This window comes from Mirounga angustirostris, unplaced genomic scaffold (assembly GCF_029215605.1).
Source record: "Mirounga angustirostris isolate CCGP_5_RB_7025 unplaced genomic scaffold, mMirAng1.0.hap1 SCAF_4, whole genome shotgun sequence".
Taxonomy (NCBI): Eukaryota; Metazoa; Chordata; class Mammalia; order Carnivora; family Phocidae; genus Mirounga; species Mirounga angustirostris.
The window spans coordinates 142,132,538-142,152,493 of NW_026991712.1; the positions used below are offsets into that span (position 1 = coordinate 142,132,538).

The 19,956-nt window shown below is 42.0% G+C and overlaps 1 protein-coding gene and 1 long non-coding RNA gene across 2 annotated transcripts in view; one reads left to right on the forward strand and one right to left on the reverse strand.

The window, feature by feature from the left end:
* CUNH1orf87 (chromosome unknown C1orf87 homolog) overlaps positions 1 to 12,135 on the forward strand; it is an 80,880-nt gene extending 68,745 nt beyond the window's left edge. Inside the window, 3 exon segments of the mRNA XM_064587490.1 lie at positions 2,288 to 2,367; positions 5,822 to 6,029; positions 11,975 to 12,135. Coding sequence (XP_064443560.1) covers positions 2,288 to 2,367; positions 5,822 to 6,029; positions 11,975 to 12,135 — 449 coding nt within the window.
* The window catches only part of LOC123858345 (uncharacterized), a 230,154-nt gene that overhangs the window by 202,444 nt on the left and 7,754 nt on the right, over positions 1 to 19,956 (reverse strand). The window lies entirely within an intron of this gene.

Below are 19,956 nucleotides of genomic sequence, written 5' to 3' on the forward strand. Positions count from 1 at the left end.
ATATGCTCCTAGGTATTAGAAGGGAGAAAGTGAAGCTGAAGAGAGACCAGGGAGACTAGCATGTATTTTCTCCTAATGTAACTTTGAGAAGTGCAGACACCAGAGAGAAACTGGCCTGGGACAAAGACTAGGTTCTAGATCTTATGCTAAAAGGGATAATGTACAGGAACAGTGCCCAGAAAACTGCTCGGCACATGATAATTAATGTTAAGTCTTCTCTTCTGGGGAAGCTAGATTCGTTTAAGATCATACAATAATGATAACACAGTAACAGATAATAATTCCTTACACTGAGCATCTTCCCTGTGTTAAGTATTTTTGGTCGGTAACTTTTTTTTAATCTCCACAATCCGCAAACTGCTGGTTCCATTTTCACAACTGACAAAATTAGGATCTGAAAGGTTGCAGCTGGTAAAGGAAAGAATCAGGATTCACATTCAGGTCTGACACCAAAGTTTATCTTATATGCCATATACTGCTTCTAGAATCCTTTTAACTCTCAACCTTGATAATTCAGAGCAATTGGAACCTTTTTTCACCTGCAGCAACCAGAAAGCTTTTCTTTCACATACTGGGTGAAATAAACTGGGGCCAGGGCTACTAGGTGATGATGGGTTCCCATGACAAATTTTCAGCAATTAAAACAGATCTGCCTTGAAGGGGCTGCCTTAACTGGCTATCATGATTCTCATTAAGCATCTATTGAGTTTTACTCTATATAGCATCTGGGTTAGGGATGGGAAGATAAAGAAATGCAGAGAAAAAATTTTCCCTCTGTAGGGTCCGAAAAGGAATTGGGAGAAATAGAAATATATATTCAGTGACTTTAATTTCTAAACTCCATCAGGGCACATGGTCATTCATGTAGTCTACAAGCATGCACTGAGTACTTATTCTAATGTTGGGTGCTGGGGCTTCAGATATTATGAAGTCACATTATCTTCATCAAGAGACTGAGGGGGGAGATTCATAGTGATTCACAGGTGCAATATTAAAGGTGCAACAAAAGGCTTTTTAATCTGATATGTAAGTTAATTTACATGAACATCCTTATATAGATGACACTATTAGTTAACATTTATTGAGCACTTGCTATGTTCCAGGTGTTTGCTTTACAGTTTCTATCCCATTTAATCCTCACAATAATCTATGGGTGGCATTAGCCACCTTTTACAGAAGTGGAGACTGAGACACAAAGAGGACAAATAACCTGCCCAAGGTCACGCATAGAGAAAGGAGCATAGAGAAAGGAGCCAGGACTGATTCAAACCCAGGAGGGCTTCAGAGCCTCCACTCTCCACCACGATGTTACACTGCCACTCTCCACCTTTTTAAAAAACTTACTGATTGAATCATCTTTATTGAAAGCAGTGAGAAGCAAAATGCATTTGTTAATGGCATACTTGAATTATGCACTAAATACAGAAGCTGAAGCTCCCAGATATCTGTACTGTGGTCGTTGCATGGATTTGTAAAATAAATGAGTAAGTCACCAAAGGTGCTAGCGACGAATGAATGACACCCATCATAAGCCTAAGAGGACCTGAGCAGAAGCTCTTCATGTCTTTTTCCTGGATCCTAAGGAAATTTCTATTCATAAGGCAGCATCCTGAGCAAGTAGTACCTGGGCTGGAGACCCCGCCCCCCGGGTTAGGGATAATGGTCAAACCTCTTCCGGTACAGCACCTCTGAACGTTGAAAGGAGTAAGGAAGGGGGAAGACAAAGCTTTTACCTGATCCTTCAGGCACATACCTGTGTGGAGAGAGGGGCAGAAGTTCCTGCTTTTCTGGAAAGAGGCCCCCTTGCCACTCTCCAAACTGTAGAAAGCCTCCTTATGCAAGGTGGTTCTATGGGCTGTTGTCTTTGCTTATCTGGAACAATCTGTAGTGCAGGAGGCACTGCCAGCATCACTTCTACTTGGAAACTCCTATTCATCCCTCAGGCCCCCAGTTTAAGTGTCACTTCCTCCAGCAAGCCTTCTACGATCCTCCCCAGCTCCTGCCCCATCTCAAAATAAGCGTAAATATTTTCACCTTTTCCTGGGTTGTGTTTATGGTTGTTTGTAACCAAATAATAATTTTGAGTAGACATTTAGCATCTACTTGCCCTCTGTGAGCTCCACCACGGCAGGTACCAGAGCTTTTATCTACCAGTGTCTCCCTATCACCTAACACAGTGCCAATCACATAATGGAGCCTCCACATTCTCTTGGCCTGGGTGCATACGTGTTGGTGATAACATGAGAAGACCAAACTAAACCCTTCCATTTTCTTCTTTCTTGTCCAGGAAAGAATGCAAAGAAAACCTCTGGCGCTGCAATGCGGGCTGAAGTCCCTGAGATGTCTCCAGGCAAAACAGAACATATGGTAGGCACCTGGCTACACAGAGCTGGAGGAAGGGCTTCGCCCATCCTTTGCCTTCTCTTCTCTGAGGCTGTGTGGAGCCCTCCCTTCTGGGTTTTTGATTTCCACCCAACACCTTGATGTCAGGCTCTCTTTGACTTTGAGACTCTGCTCCAACGGAGAAGGAGGCAGAACTCTTGAGAGTGTGTGGGTTGGTTTCTGTCCCAGCTAGTATGCATGCAGGAATCTCTCAACACGCGGTGATGGGCCCACCTTCTGCCCCAAGAAACTGGACTATAGCATGTATACAGGTGTCCTTCCAAAGCCTGTGACCAATCCACCAACTGCCATCAAAATAAAAGATGGTTATGAGACCTATTTTAATATCTTAAGCCCAGCTTCCAGAAACTGAGGGTGACCTTTTTCCCCAGACATCACATTTTAAAATGTAATGGGCTCTTTGATTTAAAAAAAAAAATCTGGCAAGCAGTAAAATCCGTTTTAATATTCCCAGCACTTAGCCAAAAGAAGATGCAGACAGAATTGAAAAACAGCCTGAGTTTTTCTGTTGTTGTTTTTTAAATGCCCGGATTAGAACATAATTCATCTTAAAATGACGGGAGGCCTCTTCATGCACTTCACACTTTGAAATATTTTAGAAAATAGTATCCATTTTGGCAAGCCTCTTGCCACGCAAGAAACAACAGCAAATGCTTTTCTCCTTGAGTGTTAAGTCTGTTGTGAATAAGATTATAAAAAATATACTTTGCTCTTTTATTTTGCCTCTTGTTTGAGGATTTTACTGCATCTCTCCAATAATTGATTCTTCTCACATTCCTCTATAAGCAGCATTCACTGCCCCACTTTTAGAGAGTGAAATTGAAGCAGAAGTTTGGTAAAGCACATTTCCTCTTTTCCCAGAGAAAATTGTTTATTCATTCCCTTATTCGTTCAGTTAACATGTCTTTATAACCAACTATGTGCCGGCCACTAACCAGACCTTCAAGGTCCACAAATGACTAACTCACAGGCCCAGTCTCTACATCTCTGGTAGAGGAGAGAGATACTGTAACAGTCATAATATCCTCTAATAAATGCTGTGATGGATAAAGGGGCTACAAGGAATCACCCCTCACCCCACCTGGGGCTTTGGGTAAGGCTCCCCACAAGAAGTGAAGTATGAGTTGGGTCTGAGTAGAAGCCCAACCAATCAAGACATGAGTAGTAAGAAGGGTTCTCACGACAGAGAACAGCATGTATAAAGCATAAAGGCATCATACAGCTTCATTTTTTTCTGGTTTTATGTGGCTGGAAAAAGATGAGAGAAAAAAATGTATACATAGGGCTGAAAGAAGAGAAGCAAGAACAAGAACTTGAATGGTCTATGTGCCAAGTAAGGAATTTGGACTTTATCCTGATACAGTGGGACCAAACAAATCGAGTGTGTTACTTACTTACTTACTACTTATTTAGTTGAGCCTAATTCAGTTCCATACAAAGCCCCCTTTCCCTGCCTTTAGTGGTCAAAGAGAATGTTGAACTATCTGAAAGAATACAAAAATTTAAAATCAGTTTCTCAGATCCAAGGACCTCTTTGAATTCTCTAAAATCATCCACCAAACTCTATGCAAATGTACATTTAGCTGGGTAGATTATCTAAAGTATTCATCGGATTTCTAAAGTGGTCCAAAGCTCTAAAAAGTATAATAATCTTATACTTTATGAAAACTTTCAGCTGTTTCTCAAAATTGATTTTATCAAAGTGGAATTCTTTTATATTAATCTCTTACAATTTACTGGTTGCTGGTTATCCATATGGTTACAATTTCATGTAGCATTCTATTCTTTCTTTTTTTTTTATGTATTTGTCAGAGAGAGAGAGAGCACAAGCAGGGGGAGAAGCAGGCTCCCTGCTGAGCAAGGAACCCGCTGTGGGACTCAATCCCAGGGCCTGGGATCATGACCTGGCCGAAGGCAGGCACTTAACCAACTGAGCCACCCAGGTGTCCCAGCATTCTATTCTTTCAAACAAACAGTTCTTCACATTCCCCAGCAGCAGCTTAACGCATGTTTGTTAACAAACTCAAAACTTAGTGTCCTATTGCAATTTCCATTCTTTAGAGCTATGGGATTTTCACAACTTATACGTGATGAGAAGTTTGAGACAAAGGTACAAAATGAGAAATTCAGATATTTGAAAATTGGGGGAAGCACAGATTTATAGAACTTAGAGACATAATTCTATGGCAAATTAGTTAAGATTATTTGCATTGAGGTGAACAGAACCAACTCTACCAATTTAATACATTGGAAGGATAGACAAGCATATTATGCTACCGAAGGACAGAACCGTAACAATGAACTAAAATCAGAAACTTGGACAACATCATGACTTCCTGTATCTTTTCTCTTCTCTCTGCTGTCAGCTTCATATCCTCTATCTGCCTATCTTTCCATCTGTCTGTCTTTCTCAGCAGATCATTTTTTTCTCATTTCCAATACACAGAGTGGAAAACCTGTTAAGAGTTCCTACATCTTACACAGAATGACCTCTGTTTTTCTATCTTTCTGTCTTTATCTCTCACAAATAGTTCCAAAACAACTGGACAGTATGTTTATTGGTCCATTTGGCATTAGATGCCCAGTCCTGCACCATGTACTTACATACACGGCGATTCTCTCCCCAGCCATGGAGATAGGGAGGATGGGCAATTCCTGGAGCAGTCAGATTGGGCAGATCAAACAGGCAATGTCCACTCTGTCTCTTCACGTAGGTGACAGGATGTCTTACATGGTGCAGCAGGGACTCATCTGTCTACTTGTTCTAAAAGCATCTCATTTTGTGCTGGACATGGAGTTAGAATACCAAAATGAGCTAGACGTAACCTCTACACCCTCCTTCTAGTTTTGTGTCTACCATTAGATTATATGATCTTAGTAAGTCCACTCCCTAGGTCGCAGCCTATTCTTAAATGAATAGGAATGACAGAACACAGAGGTGCTTTATGGTTTGTTAGAATGAGCCCATGAGCCTAAGATAATATCAGCATTATTTCAATCACTTTTTGTCAACAATCGCACACATGATGCAGAGGTTTTCCCACCAAGAAGTTGTAAGCATTGCCTGAAGCCTATCCCCTGTGTATCCCACTAGTATAAAGCAGAGTAGAATGTCATGAAAAGTCTCAGTTACAAAAACCTTTGTTTTGTGTAAATCAGAAATGTAAACTGAAAAAAGTCATGATTTCACCCTTCCCTTAAAAAAAAAAAAAAACCCTCAACATAGTAGTTTATATCCAGCAAGAATTGGCAGAAATGGTCCTATGGCACTGAGAATTTGAAACACATCCTCTAACTCTACAAAGCCAGACTTTGCAATAAATCTTGCTAGCTGTGTGGCCTCATCTTTGGCCAAGAGACTGGAGGAGCTCTGTGTGGTGAATGTCTTGCCAGTGAGATGCCTGTGTTGTTTTGGTAGAAAATTCCAGAAGAGGAGCCGCAACCAGAAAACGCTCCTGCTGAGATTTCAGCTCCCAAAGATCCCCTGAGTGCTGTGAAGGTCAGGCCAGTCTCATAGCCTCTTGTGAGTCCGACGATGAAGAACAAATCTGAAGAATATGAGACATGGATCGACAGGTTCAGGAAGCTGGAAAATGCCCTCTACCTGTGTGATCTGAGTAATACAGGTGAAGTGAGAAGCTTAGAGCTGACATGCCTTTCTATTTGTGTTCTAGTCTGGAAGTGGACACCTCCTTTTCTTTCACTTCTTAACAAATACACTTTGTATACAAACCATGTGCACTGGCACTGGGAACACAATTGGGAAATACAAAGATGAATCAGAATCAGACATGAATTCCCTACCGGGTTACTCACAGTCTCTTTGTGTCTTTGATCCTCCTCCATTCCACTACTGGCGTCTAACCTATAAACCAATATTGTAACTACCAGCTGAAATCTTCAGCGTGCCCACTGACAGGCTGAACTCCAAACTCCTTAGCAAGGCAAAAGCTGGTTCTGTCCATCTGACAAGTCTCTTTTCCTTCAACTGGTATTCTCTCAGCATATCCTACCCTATCGTAATGAATAACTTGCCTTCCTCAAACACGCCATGCTTTCTCCTGTGGTTGCTCCTTTTCTCACACTATTATCTCCATCTGAGCTGTCTGCCCCTCCTCTTTCTACCCCACCCCTGCCAACACCCCATCTTGTTCACCTGGCTAGCTCATGCCTAAACATGTTTTAGGTTAGAACTCAGGCTCTGAGACTCCCAAAATTTCCCCAGACAAATCTAGGCTAACCTTTATCTGGCCTCCTAGAGTTTTTTTTTTAAGATTTTATTTATTTATTTGAGAGAGAGAATGAGATAGAGAGTATGAGAGGGGGGAGGGTCAGAGAGAGAGGCAGACTCCCTGCTGAGCAGGGAGCCCGACGTGGGACTCGATCCCGGGACTCCAGGATCATGACCTGAGCCGAAGGCAGTCGCTTAACCGACTGAGCCACCCAGGCGCCCCTCCTAGAGTTCTTTAACAATCATTATCATATTTGATATATTTTTTTTCATTTGGGGACATATTACAGTCTTACCAGTAGACTATATTTCTTTTTTCGCCCTTGCACCTTGCACAATTCTGTTCAACTTTTTCTTTTTGAGGGAACGAAGAAAGGAATGAATGTAAATACATAAATAAATCCAAGATGGAAGGTAATAAATACCATTACAGTGTGCAATGTGGGCAGAGAAAGAAGTATTCCTTCTTAGTGAGGTGATCAGGGAAGGTTATATTAGTGTGAAATTAACCATTAAGGATAAAGTGCAGTTTACAAAGGAATGAAATAGACCTTTCTGGCAAAGGTGTACGTTAGCCAAGCAAAGTGTTATGTGTGAAGCTCAGTGCAAGAAGTTTTGATTAGAAAGAATATAAGGGCTATTAAGAGAATGTTAAATGATAAAGGTAGAAATATAAGATTCCAGATCTAGGAAGATCTTAGATGCCAGACCAAAGAATTTGGATTTGGTTCAAAAAGAGTGAGTAGCACTAAGAGTTTCTAAGAAGGGAAGTGGTATGATGAAGTTGTATTTCAGAAAGATCCTTGATGGCTGTGTGCAGATTGAAGGAGAAACTGAAAGTAGGGAAAGGAGTAAAGATTTGCAATGTCCAAGTGAAAATGAAGTCCAGAACAAGGTCAGAAACCTGGGGAAGAGGGAGCAGATACAAAAGCACATGGACTGAAATGGTGGTACTTAATTATGTTCTGTAGTTATGGTGAGTTAGTGTGTTATATGTGGAGGATAAAAACATGGAACCCATGTTTAGAGTAGAAGGGTGGTTGCCGGGGAAAATGGGAAACATTGGTCAAAAGACACAGACTTTCAGTTAGAAGATGAATGAGTTCCAGGAATTCAACATACAGCATGATGACTCGAGTTAACAATGCTGTGTTGTATACTTGAAAGTTGCTATGACAGTAGAGCTTTAATGTTCTCACCACCATAACAACCACCACAATAAAATGGTAATTACATGTGATAAAGGATATGTTAACTAACCTTATTGTGTTAAACATTTCCCAATATATACATGTATCAAATCATCACATTGTACACCTTAAACTTATATAATGGTATATGTCAATTACATCTCAACAAAAAAATAGTGGATACATTAGCACTCTCTAGAAGTAATCACTTAACAGTAACAATGCATTTTCATTCTCTGTGTGTTTCTGTTTCATTTTGTTTTGAATTTCCAAAGCACTTAACTCTAGACCACATAAAGTATAACTACCATACAATACCCAAGAACTTCTAATAATCATACTAAAGAGAGGGGGAGATGAAAATTTTAAATGAAAAATTCATCTAATTTATTAAACTTATTAAATGTGTACAAAAAAACATCAGGTGGAGAGGGAAGACATTTCTAAAGAAACAAACGCTGAGTTGCAGTGATGGATGATGGATCATAAACTTAGTTGCTAAGAGACTCCCCAATGACAGGGACCTTTCTCATACTTCTAAACTGTTCTGAGGAAAAACAGAGTTTTGTTGACTTTGGAGGCAGATCCGGCAGATTTGAAATGCCTCTCTCATGGCCTCTTCACTATTTATGCCTGTTTTCTCTGTTTCTATGAAATTCGTTAGTTCCTCGTCAGCCAGGGAATGTGTCAGCCTGATCTGGGAACATCTATAACTATCTTTAATGAGGAAAGAAGATTAACTGAGGTCATTTAGTTGGTTTATTAACCACAGAATTTAGCTGACCACCACAGCCTCATTCGAGACACTGAGCAGATGATACCTACTTTGCCTATTGATGAATCAGTGTTCTTTATTATGTGCAAGGAAATATGTAGGCCAGGGTGTTCTTCATTCAGGGTGAAGACAGACCATCCATCATCAAATTAGTGTTTCTGGGAACCTACTCTGTGCTTATGTCCTAACAGGGGTTGTCAAGAAAATATCCTTGAGGAGAAAGAATAAGAAATGACTGTGAATAACTGGTCATGTTTTCTAAAGAAAGAAGGGCGGTTGGGATAAATGTTCGGGTGAATGGTAGATTTGGAATTTTCCCAATGAACTGAAGGCTAGATAGAAAATGTTTTCCAGTTCAAGGAGGCAGAATGAAGTGAGAGCCCTCAAGGACATTCTTTGCATGAGTCTGGACTTTACACACAGTGAATCACTAACTCCTCACATCAACCACATGCTGAAGGGATTAATGGCCTTATTTACGGAGGAAAAAGCCAAGCTCAAAGTGGCAAAAGACAAGCCAGTGGGAAATGGAACCATAATTCAAACCCAGTTCTATCGGACTTCCCACTACACTAAACTCCCATGACATACCAGAAGGAACACGAGGTTGTGCTTGTTGCTTCGTTGGTTGTGTCTTTGTTTGTTTTTACTGGAAGACTTAGATTCAAGTCCAGACTTGACTAATTGCTGAGCCCTGAAAGCCAGTTATTTATATTCTCTGAGGCTGTTTCCTTATCTATAAAATAAGACTGATGATAATAAAACGTATCTCCCCGCTGGGAGAAAGGATCACATGAGATTTGAAAGTTCTTTGCAAACTGTAGAATGAAGTGGATGTTAAAGAGGTTCTTCTTATTATTCCTTTCATTTTGGTTCTGGTGGGATAAGAACAGGCTTTTCAGCAAGAAGATGGATTGTAAGGGTTATTCTATGCAGCTGTCCTGGGCAGCCCCTAATGACAGTAAATTAGACAGATACAAATTTCAGTCAATGAACTTTTGTTTGACGCTAGGAATCCTCTACCAATGGTAAAGCTTAGAAGATAGTAGAAAATGCCCCTACACACACCAGCAGTGATTCCTACATGTTATTTTTTTAACACTACTTTTAATTTTTAATTAAATATAAACTAAATTTTATGCAGTTAAAAATTTTCTTATTAAGACACTCTTATTTATTTTGAATAATATTGGTGCTATAACTATCATAATCATCCTATAATAATGCTTGCATTAATGAGTGCTTAATAGTTCTGGACACTGTGCTAAGCTTTCATTATTTTATTGATTTTCATACAGTTTAATTATCCCTATTTTAAAGTTGAGGAAACTGAGGCTCAGAAAGTTAAAGTACCTTCCTCAGTCAGACACTTACTCCAAATTCCATGACTTATATTTCCAGAGGCAGAATATGAGGAAATGTCTTGAGGGATCCAACCTAGACCAGACCAAGAGCAGCCACCCAATGCAGAGAAATGCAAAGATGCCAACTCACAGATTGGCCAACTCAAAGAAAGATATTTCTTTTTTTTCTTTTTTTTTTTTAAATTTTTTTATTCTTATGTTAATCCCCTTACATTACAACATTAGTTTTAGATGAAGTGTTCCATGATTCATTGTTTGTGCACAACACCCAGTGCTCCATGCAGAATGTGCCCTCCAAAATACCCACCACCAGGCTAACCCATCCTCCCACCCCCCTCCCCTCTAGAACCCTGTTTGTTTTTCAGAGTCCATCGTCTCTCATGGTTCGTCTACCCCTCCGATTTCCCCCGCTTCATTCTTCCCTTCCCGCTACCTTCTTCTTCTTCTTCTTCTTTTTTTTTCTTAACATATATTGCATTATTTGTTTCAGAGGTACAGATCTGAGATTCAACAGTCTTGCACAATTCACAGCGCTTACCAGAGCACATACACTCCCCAGTGTCTATCACCCAGTCCCCCCATCCCTCCCACCCCACCCCCCACTCCAACAACACTCAGTTTGTTTCCTGCGATTAAGAATTCCTCATATCAGTGAGATCATATGATACATGTCTTTCTCTGTTTGACTTATTTCACTCAACATAATACCCTCCAGTTCCATCCACGTCGTTGCAAATGGCAAGATCTCATTCCTTTTGATGGCTGCATAATATTCCATTGTATATATATACCACATCTTCTTTATCCATTCATCTGTCGATGGACATCTTGGCTCTTTCCACAGTTTGGCTATTGTGGACATTGCTGCTATAAACATCGGGGTGCACGTACCCCTTCGGATCCCTACTTTTGTATCTTTGGGGTAAATACCCAGTAGTGCAATTGCTGGATCATATGGTAGCTCTATCAAAGAAAGATATTTCTAAAGAGGAAAAGAACAACATTCTAATAGAAGAGAGAGACAATAAACAAGCCTACACAGAACAGAAAATAAACAGAGATGGGATGGGATGGAATGGGACAGAATAGAACTGAATAGAATAAATCACATTAGGACCCCGCCTGTCTGTAGCCCACTGTTAAGAACAGCCACCACAGAAAATTAGCTAGTGCCTCAGTTTCTCCCTCTGGAAAATGAGTTGTGAGGATTACATGAATCACTACTGGTACAATGTTTGGAGGCATGCCTGAAATGCAGTAAAATGTTATACACACATATAAGTATCAGTCACTATTGTGATACTCTAGCTAATTTTCTGCATATCTTACCATCTCGGCTGGCTGGGGATCTTCCTGAGGTAAAAGGTTCCTCCTCTAAATCTTCTATATTCCTAAGCATGGTATCTGACATATATGAGCTCCCAATTAGGGGCTTATGAATGAGTTATTTATCTTTGCTGATGCCACATTCTCCACTTAAAACTCCTCTCTGCAACTACCCAAATCCACCCACCCTTAACTTGGAAAGCACCGTGGCATTGATACATATGATGCATGGGTACCAGGGCATACCCTCTGGTGATCACACTACCATCTCTATTACACAGATGTAGACTCTGAGCCATGAGAAATGAGATGATTTACCTGTGATCACACAGCAAGCAGGAGGGAGTCACAGTAAATACATTTCCAAAAATGCATAAAATGAGCTGTTTGAATCCTGCATGTTTAGGAGCATGTTTGGCTACTTCAATAGGATAAAAAATTAACCAGAAAAATTAGAAATTGATTTTAGCAGGCACCCCGCCTGTTTTAAAAATTAGCCTTTAAAGTTGTATGGCCACAAAGAATAAGCCTAAATTACTTTAAGAAGCTGAAAGTGTCAAAATATTAACATTTTGTTTTTACCCAGAAGTCATTCAAGCTAATATAGATTTTTTTTTCTCTTTTTTGCTTTCGCCATCCTCTTTTCAAATCTTCCCACCCACCCACCCACCCAATCCAATCACAGGAGTTCTGGAGAAGGAAAGGGCCAGGCGCCTCATTCACAACTACAATCTCATTTACAACCTGTCCCTGAGCCCTCGGAAAATCGACCAAGCCTTGAGGAGATTCCGCGCGGGAGAAAATATGCTCTTGGAGCCAGTACTTCGGTACTTAAAGGAGCTATGATAACAAGCCCGTATTGTGAGAACAGATGTTTCCTTTATCTTCCTTTTTCCCAGACACGTGTTTCTCCCCGACCTGAGTGAGGCCAATACAGGGACTAGAGATGGTTTGGACTTGGACTTCTTCTCTGGCTATGATCCTTCCTCATAAGCAGCTCAGAGTGACCCGAGAAAATGGGGTTTCATCTCCCGAGATGGCAAGAGACCAATTTCTTAAAGTCCCCTTCTATTCTAATAAAGCTCCTTATTAACATTGTATGAATTTTTTTCTATATTGCTAATGAAACTCTGTTTTTGCAAGCCCTGCAATTCCATAGAGTAAAAAATATGCTAGATATTGTTGTCAACTCCCAAGAATGCCTGTCACAGAAGAGACCTAGATACATCCTTTTTGGATGAGTAAACTAGCCTTTCCTCTAGTCACTATTCTAGGAAGGATATCCACATTATAAGAAAAATAAAATTTTTTTTTAAAGATTTTATTTATTTATTTGACAGAGAAAGACACAGCGAGAGAGGGAACACAAGCAGGGGGAGTGGGAGAGGGAGAAGCAGACTCCCTGCCGAGCAGGCAGCCAGATGCGGGACTCGATCCCGGGACTCAGGATCATGACCTGAGCCGAAGGCAGTCGCTTAACCAACTGAGCCACCCAGGCACCCCAAGAAAAATAAAATTATTAACAATATATAAGACTAAGGGTAGGAACAGAATTCCAAATGAGTTTTCTGCATAAGTGAGATATTTTCTCTAGTACAAACCTAGATGATATTACACTGTCCCCAAGGATATTTTCCCAGAGTATTAGATAGGAGTTTTAATGATTGACACCTGGGACAAAGGGTTCTGGAAATAGGTAACATCTTTGCTCTCTCTGGCAGGAAAATCAAGCAAAACTTTCCACAAGTTCCCATAGTTCTTCTATCCAACTTTGCACCTCCCACAGAACACACACTCACATGCACATCACACCACACAGATAGCATGAGCTCACCAAAGGAATACTGACGCAGGACTTCAGAGACAAATGTGTTCCCAGAACTATCATTAATGCTGAGTGACCTGGATTCTGGTTTTCAAATTTGTGTGGGAGACAGGACAAAGGACTTAGGTCAAGGAGGAAAGTAAAAAGCTCTCTGAGCATCCCTTTTTATCCATTTTATATGGGGGGGGGGCTCTCATAAAATCTTATAAACAAAACCTTAAGAACAAAATAATTTTGATCCACTAACATCAACGATCTAAGGGTTCCTAGTCTGACCTGCTTTAGTTTTTATAATCCTTGAGTAACCCAGAAAAATGTCTCCTGAGGCGACTGACCATCTCTCTAACATTCTGGAACCCTTAGACCTGCTAGCTGCCTTTTAGGTCAGAGAAGTAAACAAATAAACATGGATTTCTCATGCTACCAAATTTTCAGAATTTTAGATCAAACAAATCAGCATACATTGGGCAACTAACGTGTGCTGGGAACTGGACATATTTTGTTTCATCCAACTCTGGCAACTCAATGTGGCAGGTTTTACCATATTAAGTAAGTGGTACTCAATACTGTTGAGGAAAGAGAGGCTCAAAGAAGCAAAGGGTAGAAAAGCTGTTGGGCTGTGCCTGTTGATAACTGGCCAGAGGGATAGAGCCTTCTGGAGAACACTGGTCACATACCTAAGAATGCCCTGACACCCTACATCTCTGTGGGGAAGTGGACTGGAAAGAGGGTTGGATGATGGGAGGCCCTAACCATGAAGCCAGGGTTATCAGACTCAATCATGAGGTTCTGGAGGGTGTAACCTTACCTTACCCAATTCTTTGTGTGCAACATCTAGATTAGCTCCTGATGGATAGCCTCAGCACCCACCAACTCACACAATTGGAGGAGACTCTGTCGACATAGAACGCAACATGAAAGGTGCCCAAGAGCAATGTGATTATGGGTCATGCACACCCTGTTCTCCTGCAAAGCTGGCTGACTGAATGCTTCTGAAAGTGGGGTATCAATGGCCATATCCATATCCACAGTCACCCCACCACTCCTACCCACCCTTCGACAGAGTGCAGAAAAAGGCTTTAAAACCAGCCCAAATCCAGCTCCGGCACTTAGTAGGTGATAGCCTTGGCAAGTGTTTAATCTCTCTGAGCTTCAGTTCCTTCCTGTAAAACAGGAATAATATAAACACTGAGTGTTTCACAGAAGTGTTATAAACACTGAGAGTCATGCCATTTGGACAGTTCTTGCACATGGTAGAGATGGACCTTTCTTGTTCCCCTTCCCTTAGATGCTGAGCATCAGGATGTTTGAACAACAGTCTCTGTGAAATGACATAGGGACATAAGGATACCCCTAGAGCAAAAACAGATTTTGAGATATATCTGCCTTCTAGAACCAAGGGACAATTGTTCTTGGATCATCTCTTGTCTGGAATTGTCCACTACTTCACCCAAAGGTGTGTGTGTGTGTGTATGTGTGTGTGTGTAGTGTGTGCGTGCACATGTACATGTGCATATTTGCAAGACTTCCACTTTGCAAAAGTAAATACTCATTAGATTTTCTCTGCGTAAACATTAAAAGAAGCAAAATTCAACTTAAGTCATCGGTAAAGCTAAGATATATCAAGGTGACAGCAGATGTTAAAAGAGGCCTTGCCATGAGGCAAACCACTGGACACAGACAGGAAAATGCTATGAGGTCATTATGCTTTAGAATCTGGTTTGATCTCTATCCTAGGACTTCTCCATGATTTGTTTATGGAAAATCTCTTACCTTTCTCTCTCTCTCTTTTCCCCTCAGATCAGCGTTGTTTTGTACACTCTCTGTGACTGCGTCACTGTGAACTTCTAACACTAGGGAGAGAAAGTCTGGTCTGTGATCTTGACCAGGTTTCTTTAGCAGACCCTTTCTACATAGGTGTCTGTGTGCAGTGGACTGTTCAAACTCCAGCATTCCCTGCAGAGACTCAGGGTCAACTGTGTCTGCCCCAATTGTCTGAAAGCCTCAGCCTCTAAAGATGGATCACTGAAGACATGACAAAGGCTGAACCTCACCAGCTGGGCAGACTCCTTCCCAGACGTATGACCCTGAGCAATTCACTACCTATCTCACAGAGTCATTCATATTAAAGGGGATAATGGTGCAAATTGCCCAGCACTACACCTGTCACACAGACTTGCTCCATAAAGGGAACTGGCTTCCTATTTTATTCTTACACAGTATCTCAATTTACCCCATTCAATGAACCAAATCATTAAATGCCTTTTCCAAGTACAGACCCCTCCCAAGCCAACAGATGGCTCAATGATCATGTGGTCCCGGAGGGCAGAGACCATGCCCTCCACATTGCTGTTCTTCTTTCTCTCACCTGCTCTGACTCCTCCCAGTAACCCAACTAAGCTGGTGTTACTACTTTGCCCATTGTACAGATGAGAAACTGAAGCTCAGGGTCATCAAGGTAATTGCCTAAGGGCTAACAGCTATTGAGTGACTGAAGCAGGATTAGAACTCAGTGCACAACTTCAAGTCCAACAGTGGCTTGCAAGTCACAGAGCAAATAACCTGCAAAATTCTCTCTAGTAGGTGTGGTCTGTCTCCCCAGCAAGTCTGGAGGTCATTCCCAGAAAGGGCTAAGGTCTTCCCCAGCTTTGTTTCCAGCACAGAGTGCAGATTCACCCCCAAGTGGGCACCTGGAAAACACTGTGGAATGGAGCCCCCACATGAAACTTTTGAAGTCCCATGGCCTCTGCCCTCTTCTGGCTCTCCCAGCTACATCACTGCCTTATGGGGACTGAAATGAAAGGTGTTTTCAGGACTCTTGGCATTGTGTGTTCACACAAGCAGAAACACAACTGTATAGATCACACAGTCCAAAGAGTTTGCTAAGTGCTCCCTGACTCTTCAGAGGAATTTCCCAAGATCATTAAGAGAAACAATACAGGGTTTGATATTCTAATTGGGATCAGCAACTGGACAGCTTTGGAGCAGGCCAGAGAACTGTGGAGCTCTGCAAACGAATGCTGGCCTTTCTTCTCTTTCTCTCCTTGCCCTTCCTCGTTAGAGCTTTTCAGCTACAGTTCCAACGCTCCTTAGCAACAAAGGCGGGGGTCCCAGAGCTGGGGTGCCTCAGGAATGCCAGCCATTCCTCTCATTAGCATTCAGGGCCCTTCATCTGCCTGCACAGTTAGCTGCAGGACCACGCAAAAGGCAGTGGCTTGGGGGAGGCCCAGCATTTAGCATGCCTTGTTGGGAAATGGGAAGCCTCCCAAAAAAGTTTCCAAACAAAAGGCATCAATATTATTTGTGAAGCCATCAGACTGCCTGGGGCACAATATGGCTCTGGCTCATCCCCATGCTCTCTCCCCAGGTTCTGTGTGAAGGCCTGGTGGGGACTTCCCAGACACGTCATGGCCCTGAATGCCAAGACATTGGAAGGTCTCCCCTCCTCCTCCCCTCTCTGCTGTCCAGTCTCTCCTCAGACTCAGTTTATCCAGATTGGACAATGGGTAGACTCAGTTGACCTGCATGCAGTCCAGAAGCCTGGTCTAATCAGATCCCTGCTATTTCTCAGGCAGACCCAAAACAAAGACCTATGCACAATGGGAGATTCCAGAGCCTGAGATCCAATCTATACCCTGGCTTTGGAAGACACATTTGGGGCTCATTATCCCCCCACCTCCTGAAGGAACTGATTTCTGACCAGGTCAGCTGTGATGCCCTGTGCAGTATCTAGGGCATGTTTCCAGGTAAACTTTCTATCCTGAGGGGGGGAAAAATACAAGAATGGGCCAGGAGTGGAGTGAAATGCAAGAAGAATGGTGAGCATTTTGCAGATGAGCATGTCAAGCCTCTGAGAAATTCTGTGGCTTTGCTAAAGGTGAGGGAGGAGCTGGAGACAGAACTGAGAATTCTCCTTCCCTCACACAGTTCATAGGGGCTATTCCTTGCCAGTCCTGCCAGTCCCATTCCATCCTGGCTTATTTCCCAGCTGCCAGCTGTAGGTCTGCCCCATTCCAAGAGCCAGATTGGCAGGGTGCAAGAAACTGTGTTCCCACACAATATAAGCCTTGGGATTTGTGTCCTGCCTCATGGCCAAGGTTCCCTGAAACCAAGGGAAGGGGAAGGGAGCTCTCAGTATTGAACACATGCTGTGGGCCAGGTACTATCGATTTCACCTAATACTAATGACAGCCTTTAGAGATGGGAATTATTCACACTTCACGAACAAAGAGTTGAGGCTCAGACGCTCAACAAAAGAGCGGTAGAGACATGATTTAACACAGACTTTCCCAGCTCCAAATCCTGTGATGACCCCCACCCTGGGTTGCCTATGGGGGGCAGAAATGGCCTGGGTGCTGCTTCCTTCTGGGGCTTCTAATAACCCAGGGTCATTTGTGTCTAGGCAGGGAAAAGAGGAACTCAGACCTGTACAGTTCTCTCTTTTTTATTTAACAAGTATTTACTGAGCACCTACTATGGTCAGGCCTCCGTAAACAGTTTGAATGGATTTCCCAAAATATTTCTAGACTTCCCAGAAAACGCCCTGGCCCAAACACCATTAACTGACTTGGACTTCCTTCTTTCTAATACTGATCCCTGTCTGGAATTGGTCTGTTGGTAGCTTCTCTCCCTGGCTCTTAGTGGATCAGAAAAATGCATGTCTACTCCCATTTACCTCTCTCCCCACTTAATCCTTCTCACTCCGAGAACACCACTCAGCCAACACTATGGTTTCCCTCAGCCCTCTCTGGGATCTTGATGACGCATTAGTGATTTATTCCTATATGGATAACTTAGTCATTTGTTGGTCTGAGGCCATTATGAAAACCACAGATATACCACATAGATGTTTTAGCAGGAAGCATTTGTCATTCGTATCCATCCACCCATTCATTTACTCATTCATCGGTTCAACAAAAACAAACACCCCTGTGCTTAGAGCTGTGCTGGGTACAGGCATACAGAGGTGAATGAGGCAGGACTCATAGTCTGTAAGCAAAGGCAGACACTGAAGATGTTGGGTAAAACAGAGTATAAGTGCCGTGTGAGAGAAAAGCCAGGAGTACTCAGCCACAGTGGAGAGGCACACAGCTCAGCCCAGTGATAGCAGCATGGTTGTTGTCAGGGAAGGGTTCCTAGAGTATTTGTGACTGAGCCAAGTCCTGGCAAAGGAGAAGCAACTGGTCAAAATGGGGATGGGGGTGGCATGCTTGGGTGGCAGGGCTGAGTTCTCCTGGAGGGCCAAAGAAGATTAACAAAACCCCTGAGACATGAATCTACCCTCTGTTCTGGGAACTGTGAACTATGGTTACATACACTTCAAGCATGATGCTCCAGGTGAAAGTGGAGGAGACAAAGCTGGAGAAGGTAGAATCAGGTCTTGAAGGCCCTTGACACCCAGCCAAGACTCCATACGAAGCATAAAGGGCTGTGGTATGATCAGATGAATGCTTCGATTGCTCAGGGGCCATTTGGGGGAAAGCTCTGAGATGCAAGAATAGAGGCAGGAAAACCTCTTACATAGGATTGTGTGACTTAAGTCACTTAATATCACTGAATTTAAGGTTCTTCATCTGCAAAACAGAAGGCTTTAAAGCACCTATTTTGCAAGATCATTATAAAGGCTGGATATAAGGTGTGGAAAGCACACACAGTGTCTCTAACACTAAACAGGTCTCATAAAGTGATAGCTATGTATTTTATAATATTCATGTTCTATAATAACCTGATCACAAAGACAAAGGACCTTGCAATAAGAACAGCCTTTCTTAGGAAGGGCATGAAGGATAATGCCATCAGCAGAACAGCTTCAAGGGAGTCATTGACACTGACGCACACACAAGTAAATAATTTATGTGTTTGAACCATTTTTTGAAGGCCCCATTATTATTCCTACTCCCTGCCTCACAGTGACGCTGGTAGTCACAGTGCATTAGTTAATTTCATGGCCCTGTTGTGAATCTTACAATATTTCATCCTCCTAATTCAAAATATTCATTCCAAGTGGTTCCAACTTCACAAATAAATAATTCCTGTTGGAAAATGGAGTTTTTCCATCTGCCCAGCCCATTTTCCATCTGTTCCTACGAGCTCAGGGTAGGATGGCGCTGGGTCTTGAGGCCCCGTTGATTAGTCCTGATTTAAGAAGGAATGGTTTTCTCCCAGGTGGATTGTGCATTAGTGATAAAGATTAGTTTCCACCGTTATTAGTTACTTTGTTAGGAGACAGTTTTAGAGATCTGGAAGTGGACCAAAAAACATGCTAGATAAAAGGAAGGAGAGAAAAGTCACACTGACCTCACTCCCACCACGAACTTGACCTTATAGGCACCGTAGGCACTACACACATGTAATTTGACCACTACAACAATTCAACAGGTAAATGTGATTATGTCCATCTGACACATGAGGGAACTGAGGGTCTGAGGGGCTTTAAAAAGTGCCTAAAATTACATAATTTGTAAATAAGGGAGTTAGGACTGAGTCCAAAACTCAGACTCTTTCCATAATGCCAGCGATTCAGGGGAGCACTGTGCTTTTTGAATGGAAAGTACATTGACCAAAGAATTATGATGCTGTTTCTTTGGATAACCATGTCATATTATAATAGAAGAGTATCCAATGAAGGAAAGATAATCCGTTTTTAGGTCCTTACAATGACATGGAGCTGGAGAGAGGAAGAGAGTCATTACTGATATGGTCAGAATACAGTCCTATCTTAGAACAGTGAACTATGAGTTAGAAAACCTGGACTCATATTTTGGACCCCAAACTTATCTTAATAGCAAAAACAAATCACTTAATTTCCTAAGCCTTAGTCTCCTCAACTGGAAAGTGAATCT